We start from the raw sequence: 9,410 nt of genomic DNA on the forward strand, positions 1-9,410 counted from the left end.
GATCAAGTCCCTACGAGGTTGCCTACGATATAATGATCTTGTCCCTTCGGTAAATATGATGATAGTCCCTACGAGTTGCTAAAGACACCCCTTATGTTGCCTTCATTGACCATACGATGACCCTACGCCCGTCCCTTAAACACATCCAAGGTAATGACTACCTATTCCTTAATAATAGGGACAGTCTTACCATTGAAAGAATATACGAGAACACGAAAGACTTAATCTAGGGTAGGTATCTCATAGTTACTTGCTCACACTTTTCAAAATTACTTTTACACCTCACAATTTCTAAACTAGGCTTTGTATACACCCATACGAGGGTCATTACAAAGTACTTAAAGAAATTTTTCTAATCACACACTACACTCTTGCAAACAAACAAAGTGAGCTAAGTAACTAAGAGCCCATGGATAACCATGGATATAAAGGGTGCTAATACCTTCCCTTTGTATAACCTACCCCCCGAACTCAAAATCTTTTTAAGGTCTTTCCTGTTCTTTTATGTCCTTTCCTTTTGGATAAAATAAAAGTCGGTGGCGACTCTTGCTATCCGCAACATTTAACTAAAGTCAGTTCTCCCACCGTGTTACACGTATTGCTTTTGATGAGAAAGCCAACTCAAACGGTCTGGATAGTTCTGCATATTTATTGTATGAGATCAGGAAAACAACCCACATAAGGGAGTTCACAGCCAAATAAAGAAATTTCAGGAGGTTTAATATCAAAGTAAGGCAAATGGGATTTCACAAAGGAGATTTGGTGGTGAAGAGGGTGATTGACCCCAAGAAGAAAGGCAAGTTAGCTCCGACTTGGGAAGGACCTTTATGTATCCGTCAGAGGTTAAATAACGAGGCTTACAAGTTAGAAAGCTTAGAGGGTATAGAAATACATAGGACCTGGGATGTAACTAGTCTTAAGTTTTATCTTAGCTAGACTATGTAATAAACATCGTAAATAAAAATTATGGAAACACACTCGTTTCCCTTGCAAGGGCAAAGGTTTTTAATGAGACACCCATAGTTAAACAAATGTATTATATAAAGTAGGTAAAACAATCCTAGGACTTGATATAGGAAGAAGTCCAAGCTACTTGAAGCCTCTGGCATAATCGACAGTGTCTGACAATGTTAATAAAACCTTTGGCCTAACTAAAGTCCAAGCTACTTGAAGGCTTTGGCATAATCGGCTACGACCGGACAATGTTAATAAAATCTCTGGCCTAACTGAAGTCTAAGCTACTTGAAGCCTCTAGCATAATCGGTTGCAGTTGGGAAATGTTAATAAAACCTCTGGCCTAACTGAAGTTCAAGCTTCTTAAAGCCTTTAGCATAATCGGTTGCGACGGGGCAACATTAATAAAACCTCTGACCTAACTAAAGTCCAAGCTACCTAAAGTCTCTGGCAGAATCGGATACAGTCGGGAAACGTTAATAAAACATATGGCATAACTGAAGTTCAAGCTACTTGAAGCCTCTAGTATAATCGACTGTAGTCAGGCAACATTGATAAAACCTCTAGCCTAACTGAAGTCCAAGCTACTTGAAGCCTCTGGCATAATCGGTTGTGCCCGAGCAACGGTAATAAAACCTCTGGCCTAACTGAAGTCCAAGCTACTTGAGCCTCTGGCATAATCGACTACGGTAGGGCAATGTTAATAAAAACCACTGGCCTAGCTGAAGTCCAGGTCAATAGAAACCTCTGGAGAAATTGGGTCTGAATGAACTATAAAGAAGAACCATTGGTCAAAACATGCTTATCCGGCACGGGGTCTTAGATTTGTTAATTAAACAAAGTTCTATAAATGTTCCGAACTATATTATTAGCATGACCATGCCTCGTAGAGGTACCCGAGCCAATTATATATAAAAATTTATTTTTAGCACTTGGGGCTTTTATAAGGAACCACTTTAGAAAATCAATTATAAAGATAAAGTTATAAAAATGAGACAACCAGTAGAACGAAACCTAACATGAGATTGTCGTTGGTGTTACGAATCACAAGAGGATTCAGGTACAAAACAAAAAGGAAAAAACGACCACCATTCTGAAAAAAATTACAAAATGCATCATAAGGGATGACTAACAAAAATAGGAATAGAAATAATATTATTCTTCATTCTTGTCTTCACCAACGACTTCGGGGTTGGTGTCATCGGCACATTCTTCCTTAGTCATATCATCAGTGGGAGAAGACTTTGTTTCTTCCATGTCCACGAGGCGACCATCCACCATAACTTTGAAAAAATCCATCTCGAGCAAATCAAGTATGGGGTGAAGGCACAAGACTTGAGCCTTTCCCCTCTCAAAAGCATCATAACCTGCATCAAGAAAGTCAATTTAAGCTTTCTGCAAGGCTTTATGCAGTTGGTCATTTGATTCCTGAGTTTATTTCATCTCCCCCGATTGCTTGGTGATAGTGGACTGCGATTCTTGAGTCCCAGCCTCCAACTTTTCCTTATTTGTCTTCTCCCCCAACAAATGTTTTTCCAGGTAGGATATCTTGTCCACTTGTACCTTATGTTGTTCTTTCAGCTGATTGATCTTTTGGTTGAGCTTGATCTCATTCTGCTCACAATCATCACCAAATTCAAACAAGCCTCAGGTAAAGACAACATATTTCATTAGATATGAACTGATGTTTTGGGTTAGTTTTTGCCGACCTACTGTTTTCACGTTGTTCACGTCTTCTATGGTATTCAGATGGTCGAAGAGGAATTTCATTTCGTCAAAGTTGTTACCCTAGAATTTAAACCCATTGGATGGTTTGGTTTGGTTGTTTCCACCGGCCTCGTGCATCAAAGAGGAAATTTCCCAACCGGCTCTACAAATCTCATCACTCATCAAAGTTTTCATCTTCTTTGGGGAGTTGGGACGGGAGTCCACTAGAGGCAGGATGGTTGAGACGTGGGGCTCATAAACGCTTGGGATTGTTTTCTTGATGCTATCTTTCTCTTCTGTAGTGTCCGGGTTTCTAAGTCGGATAAGTCTGACTTAGAAGGGATTGATTAGCTCCTCTTCTCGTCGCCCGAACTTCCAACATCAACCTTTTCTGCTCTTTCATAGACAAGTTAGTCATTTTTTCTACAAAAAAGGCAGGAAAATAAAATGCACTGTAACAAATAATGCAAACGAAAAATAGATGAGTATTGTCCAAAAAAGGAAGGACTTGTTCCTCAGGTAAAGACAATAAATCCAGGACCTTCATCATACAAAAGGAATATAATATGGCTAAAGACTTGATTCCTAGGGTGTTTAGCTTATCAAAATCAAACCCATACACCTGAAGTGGGTTTCAAGTCCAATAGATAGGAAAGCGGCGGGACCCGTCTAAAGCATATAATACTCGAGGGCATCTCGGTCTACATATAACTTTGGTCTTTAAAGCCTTTATAATTAGTAGTGTAAACTTGAAGAAAACTCTTGCTGGGAAGACCACTAATTATGACCCATCCACCATTCCTAACACCATTGATTTCTAAAAAGGAGAAGAACAAACCTATGGTGCACTCTATATTTATGGCCTCACATATTATTTCAAAAGTCTTGACAAACCCCCAGCTGTTGGGGTGAAGTTGGGAAGGGGAAATGTTTAGGGTTCTTAACAGGGCAAATTCGAAATCGGTAAAAGGTATATGGATTTTAAAATCCTCTAATACACCGACATAAACGTGAAAATACTCATTTTTGAATCCTCTAGGATAGACTATACAAATACGTTCCCCTGGGATGCATGGTTCCAATATAACATCATATTCATTTCCGATAGAGGAAATGTTCTTCAAAGATCTAAGTTTAGCGATCTTTACTTCATCAATGAAGTTATGATCATAACTCATCACCTATTGGTCAAAGAGTCGTCAATCTCCATTAGCACTTTTACTGATGAACCTGACGAGGAAGATTCAGAACCAATATTGCTAAAAGAGGCATTATTATTGTCATAAAACTCCTTTATAATACAACCAAATTCAGCTTGGCCTATGGCATCCTTGCATTCTCTCATGCGGAAGTCCCATATATTTTTCTTTTCTTGGATACTTAAGGTTTTTAACGCATTTCCATCAGAATGACATTCATGTACAATGACCATTTCTTAAGAGAACGAAAAGTGGAAAAAGAGATAAAAACAAAAATACTTGAGATTGAAGAACTGTTGCGAAATCGTCTTGAAAGAGTAATAAGTTACTTTAGTGGAAGATTAGCAAGAAGAGGAAGAGATAACTTTAATAGAAGGAAGTCCCTTTTTATGACTTCAAATGTGAGGCGTTTGAGGTTTTTGAAGAAAATCAATTCCCCTTAAAAATCATCCTTATAGAAGAAAGAGTAAATCTGACAAAAATGCGTCCATTCGTATGCCATGATTGCCCACATCATTGGGTCAGGTATATAAAATAGACAACACATTATGTTAGGTTCGGGTTGTACCTCGACCTTAAGATGGACCTAAAATATTTCAGACTTCTTTTTGTCCGAACATTTCTCTCTCAGTTTTCATGTTCGGGGGGGGGGGGGGGGGGGGGGCTTATGTACATCACAAAAATTTATGTTGACCGGTCGATATGTAAAATCAGAAGAATTCGTGGATGAATTAAGAATGGTTCGGGTGGAAGTTGAGTACTAGTCAAATGTTAGAACACAAATTTGCTTAGGTGATCTGAGATATAATTCGGCCTAATAAGTCATTATCTTGTCGGGTTAAGGGTCCTGAAGGGCCGAGATGGGGAGTCTCGCACCATGGGATGTTGACCCCGGATAAGCCGGGATAATTATCGGAGGGCCATCGTCTGGAAACAGTTTCAAAAGATGAATGGTCATAACGACACCATAATGAAATGAACGTTACCAATCATTAAGAAGCGAAACTGAATAGGCAAAACAATGACAATTTTCTAGCCTTTGAATTCTGAAAGGAAAAGGAAATGACTCTTCATGATTGTTGGAAGCAAGGAAGAGACCTATATAAAGGACATGAAGAAATGAGGAATAGGTCGACCCAGAATCACATGAGAAAATACCTGAACAAACATTTAAATTAATCATTTTATACTCTCCTTTAACGACTAACGGGGAAGTCAACCTTTTAGTATTTTTACCAAGAATACACAAATAAATAAAATCTAATTCTTTTAGTAGAAATCAATTATCCGATACACACAATTGCCATGATTAATTTCTCGAGTAGAATTTGATTAAAACTAAATATACATAAATGAGTGAGAACACCAAATAAATAAAATTATAAAAAATAATATTATAATGTATTAAGATGATAAAATATAATTAACTTTAGACTTAAATGAGTTTTTTTTACTCTTCCATTATTTTATTTGGAGTTTCCCCCATTTTTAAATCCCAAAATAATGTTACTTATTTGCTAATTTGTCAAATCATAGTTTTGATATTAAAATTTTCAAATATATTGTAATGCTACATAAGTTTCACGTGCATTATTTTCTCAATCATCATATTTACTACTAAATGTTAAAATTTGACATAGAAATCAAAATTGTATAAATTCAAAAACTATATAATCATAATTGCAAATTAATGTTTCTAAGCAAAGCAACTTAAGTTAAGAAGATCTAAGCAAAGATACAAAGATATTGTCAACATAGAATTTAGTAATCATTATTCATTGTAGTTATAGAATCTAAACATGAAAATTAATTGGATAAAAAAAGAAAGAGAAACCTTATCTAAAATATTGAAAGTCCAAGCTTCTCTTGGTGCTCTTTAAGGGACCAAAAACAAACTTCATCCACTCAAAAACTCACCCCTATCGTTATTGCAATAGCCAACAAACTTCTTTTCTTGGCCACCACCAACCCTTATTTTACACAACTCTCTCTCACTCTCTATTGCTCCATTGACACAAGGCTCATTCTCACTTGAACCCATTTTCAACCTTTGCTGTTTTTGCCATTTTTCAACTCTGTATTGGTGAGTTTCTTTCTACCTTCAATACCATTTTCGTCCTTTTTCTTAAACGTTTATTTATGACATTCAAAATTCTATCTTTGTAGTTTCTTGCTAGTGAAAATTTATGATGGTTCTTTGAATATGCTTTAGCTTCATGCAAAACTAACTTCTTTATCATTTTGAGCAAATTGATGTTTAGTAGCTATGAAATAATTTGGATCTGATTAATCACTTTGTTTTATTGTGTTATATCTAAATATGATTCCAAAAAGCAATGCTCTTGGTAAACTTTACTCTCTTTTATGTTAGTTAGATATTTTCTTGAATGATTATTTACTTCTTGGTTGGTTTTTTGCAATGTGCATCTTAATAGAATGCTGTTTGATTCTTTTTTTTTTTGTTGAGTAGAAAATGGCGCAGATTTTGGCACCTTCGACGCAATGGCAGATGAGAATCACAAAAACCTCTCCTTGTGCAACTCCAATCACATCAAAGATGTGGAGTTCTTTGGTTATGAAACAAACTAAGAAAGTTGCGCATTCTGCTAAATTTAGAGTTATGGCAGTCAACTCTGAAAATGGCACCATCAATAGGGTAGAGGATTTGCTTAATTTGGACATCACTCCGTTCACCGACAGCATTATTGCTGAGTACATATGGTATTTCGGTCTACTCTGTCTCTGTTCGTATTTATTTTGCTGTGTCTGATTCTTACCAGTATCAATGTGTTCAGTGTTCATGGTGGTGTTAGTGTTTCATAGCTTCCGTAAGAGGATACAAGGTGTCTAAATCCGTGGTAACTTTTTTCTGAAACAGGATTGGTGGGACAGGAATTGATGTGCGCAGCAAATCAAGGGTGTGTTAATAAATATTCATACTATTGTATTGTTTGATCTATCTCATGCTATTCATTGTAATCTTATATGTATGTTTTTTATTCGCAGACCATATCAAAGCCTGTTTCGCATCCCTCTGAGCTTCCTAAGTGGAACTATGATGGATCTAGCACTGGACAAGCCCCTGGTGAAGATAGTGAAGTGATCCTATAGTATGATTTTTCGTACCGATACTTATAAGATGTTACAAGTTACTAGCTTTACCGCATGCGTTGCAGTTTTTTTTTTTTACTTTTTCTTTTTCTTTCTTCCTTAGTCCTCAAGCAATTTTCAAAGATCCTTTCCGTGGCGGAAACAATATTTTGGTAAGAGGTGTTATTATACTTGAAAGCTGTTTCATTTCATGCCATGTTAGTTGAAATTGAAATAGTACAGAAGTTTGTGAAATTAATTGGATTATTTTGTTTCGCGAAGGTCGTTTGTGATGCGTATACACCAGCAGGTGAGCCTATCCCTACAAATAAGAGACACAGAGCTGCTGAAATCTTCAGTAACCCAAAGGTTGAGGCTGAGATTCCATGGTATGTATTACACTGTCTATCTTCTTAATATTTCCAACTGTTTTTGAATAATATATAAAAATGTAACTCAATGATGCACAGACCTGTTAAATATGAAGATAACTGAACTTTTTTTGGTGGTGAATTATAATCTTAGCAGAAAACATGCTGATGATGTTGTATGTTGATTGTTCAAAGGTATGGAATAGAACAAGAGTACACTTTACTTCAAACAAATGTGAAATGGCCATTAGGTTGGCCTGTAGGTGGCTATCCTGGTCCTCAGGTAATACAATACCACTTTTGTATTTTATTTCAACTTTTATATGATTTTGAGAACTTTTTACTTAAAATGTTCCTTTGTATATCAGGGTCCTTATTACTGTGCTGCCGGAGCAGATAAGTCATTTGGACGTGATATATCTGATGCTCATTACAAGGCTTGCATATATGCTGGAATTAACATTAGTGGCACCAATGGAGAAGTTATGCCTGGACAGGTAAATCTCCTTCTGTTTCACGTGTTATGATCTATGAAGCATTGATATCAAAACACGACATTGACAATAATCTGACAAAATGAAATATGTGAATGTAAACACGACACCAACATGTGCAAGACATACCTTCATGGTTTTATTACGCAGGTTATGATTATCTGAACTGTTCTTTTATGAATATTGCAGTGGGAGTATCAAGTTGGTCCTAGTGTAGGTATTGAAGCTGGTGATCATATCTGGGCTTCAAGGTACATCCTTGAGGTAATTCCATTTAACCTACTTTTGGTTTTTCATACTATTGGACTATTTGATACAGAATGGTTAAGCTTTTGAAACAATCTGCGATAAATAAAGTCACAGCATGTTAACAGTATATTGCAATTTGTTTGTTCTGACAGAGAATTACTGAACAAGCTGGTGTTGTGCTCACTCTTGATCCAAAACCAATAGAGGTACTACTCTATAATATGCTTGTGTTGCCATTATTATTTCTTACCTTATACTAACTAATTCTTCTAATTTGGTTTTAACCTTGACAGGGTGATTGGAATGGTGCAGGATGTCACACCAATTACAGGTTTTCTCGACATATCGTTGTTATGAATCATAATTGCACATGTCTTATATTTGACTAGATAAATAAAATATCATCTGATTTTTAGTACAAAGAGCATGAGGGAAGATGGAGGGTTTGAGGTGATAAAGAAGGCCATTTTGAACCTTTCCCTTCGCCACAAGATCCACATTGAAGCATACGGAGAAGGAAACGAAAGAAGGTTGACAGGAAAGCATGAGACAGCCAGCATTAACGACTTTTCTTGGGTATTTCTTCAATATTTTGAATTTCTATTGTTAAAAACACAACAATCAAACACGAACGTAAAAGTATATCATCTCGTGTGTAACATTCTCTTATAAAATTGAACATGCAGGGAGTGGCTAACCGGGGATGCTCAATCCGTGTGGGAAGAGACACCGAGAAGAATGGCAAAGGTGAGTGAGCCACACAATAGTTTTATGCATTTTAAAATATTCAAAGTTTGAATTCTATTAGTATTATATCATATGCATGTTGTTTACCGTTCGGACTGTGTTGATTGCAGGTTACTTGGAAGACAGGCGTCCGGCTTCGAACATGGATCCATATGTGGTAACAGCATTACTGGCAGAAAGTACATTATTGTGGGAACCAACTCTAGAGGCTGAAGCTCTTGCAGCTCAGAAGATTGCATTAAAGGTCTAAATCTATTGACTTCCAGATGGAGGCTGTGAGGAACTGAGAAGCTGTTTTAGATGATTTATATTATATTATGAAGATCTTGTTTTCTGGACTGCCATGCCTAGTTACTGGTTATAAGATGAGTGCACATTGTATTTGCATATATGGTATGGACAGAATTGCATTGATGATTTGCTTTGGTTATGTCTTTTGATTTAGTTTTGCTTTTCGACAAATTAATCACTCACCTCATGTAGCTTTCAATTTAGTGTTGTTAAAATCTGAGTTAAGTCTAACTCAACCTTACACAATTGATTAGTAAAAGAAGGATTATTTGCACTTATAAATAATATTTTCACTTGTCACATGTAAA

The 9,410-nt window shown here is 36.4% G+C and overlaps 1 protein-coding gene across 1 annotated transcript; it reads left to right on the forward strand.

The window, feature by feature from the left end:
- Window positions 1-5,679: 5,679 nt before the first annotated feature.
- LOC127078814 (glutamine synthetase leaf isozyme, chloroplastic) lies at window positions 5,680-9,410 on the forward strand. Its single transcript, NM_001426861.1, has 14 exons — window positions 5,680-5,943; window positions 6,331-6,581; window positions 6,739-6,778; window positions 6,867-6,970; window positions 7,075-7,123; window positions 7,233-7,339; window positions 7,517-7,604; window positions 7,690-7,818; window positions 8,005-8,079; window positions 8,217-8,270; window positions 8,358-8,395; window positions 8,481-8,640; window positions 8,751-8,811; window positions 8,922-9,410. Exons 2-14 carry the CDS (start codon window positions 6,334-6,336, stop codon window positions 9,059-9,061), a joined length of 1,293 nt encoding a protein of 430 aa, NP_001413790.1. The 5' UTR covers window positions 5,680-5,943; window positions 6,331-6,333; the 3' UTR covers window positions 9,062-9,410.

This window comes from Lathyrus oleraceus, chromosome 1 (genome assembly GCF_024323335.1).
Source record: "Lathyrus oleraceus cultivar Zhongwan6 chromosome 1, CAAS_Psat_ZW6_1.0, whole genome shotgun sequence".
Classification (NCBI taxonomy): domain Eukaryota; kingdom Viridiplantae; phylum Streptophyta; class Magnoliopsida; order Fabales; family Fabaceae; genus Lathyrus; species Lathyrus oleraceus.

Coding starts and splice junctions, on each gene's coding strand:
- LOC127078814 (NM_001426861.1), top strand. CDS start 6,334: ATGGCGCAGATTTTGGCACCTTCGACGCAATGGCAGATGAGAATCACA. Junction 7,124..7,232: donor GTGGCGGAAACAATATTTTG/GTAAGAGGTGTT, acceptor TGTTTCGCGAAG/GTCGTTTGTGATGCGTATAC. Junction 7,819..8,004: donor GAGAAGTTATGCCTGGACAG/GTAAATCTCCTT, acceptor TGAATATTGCAG/TGGGAGTATCAAGTTGGTCC.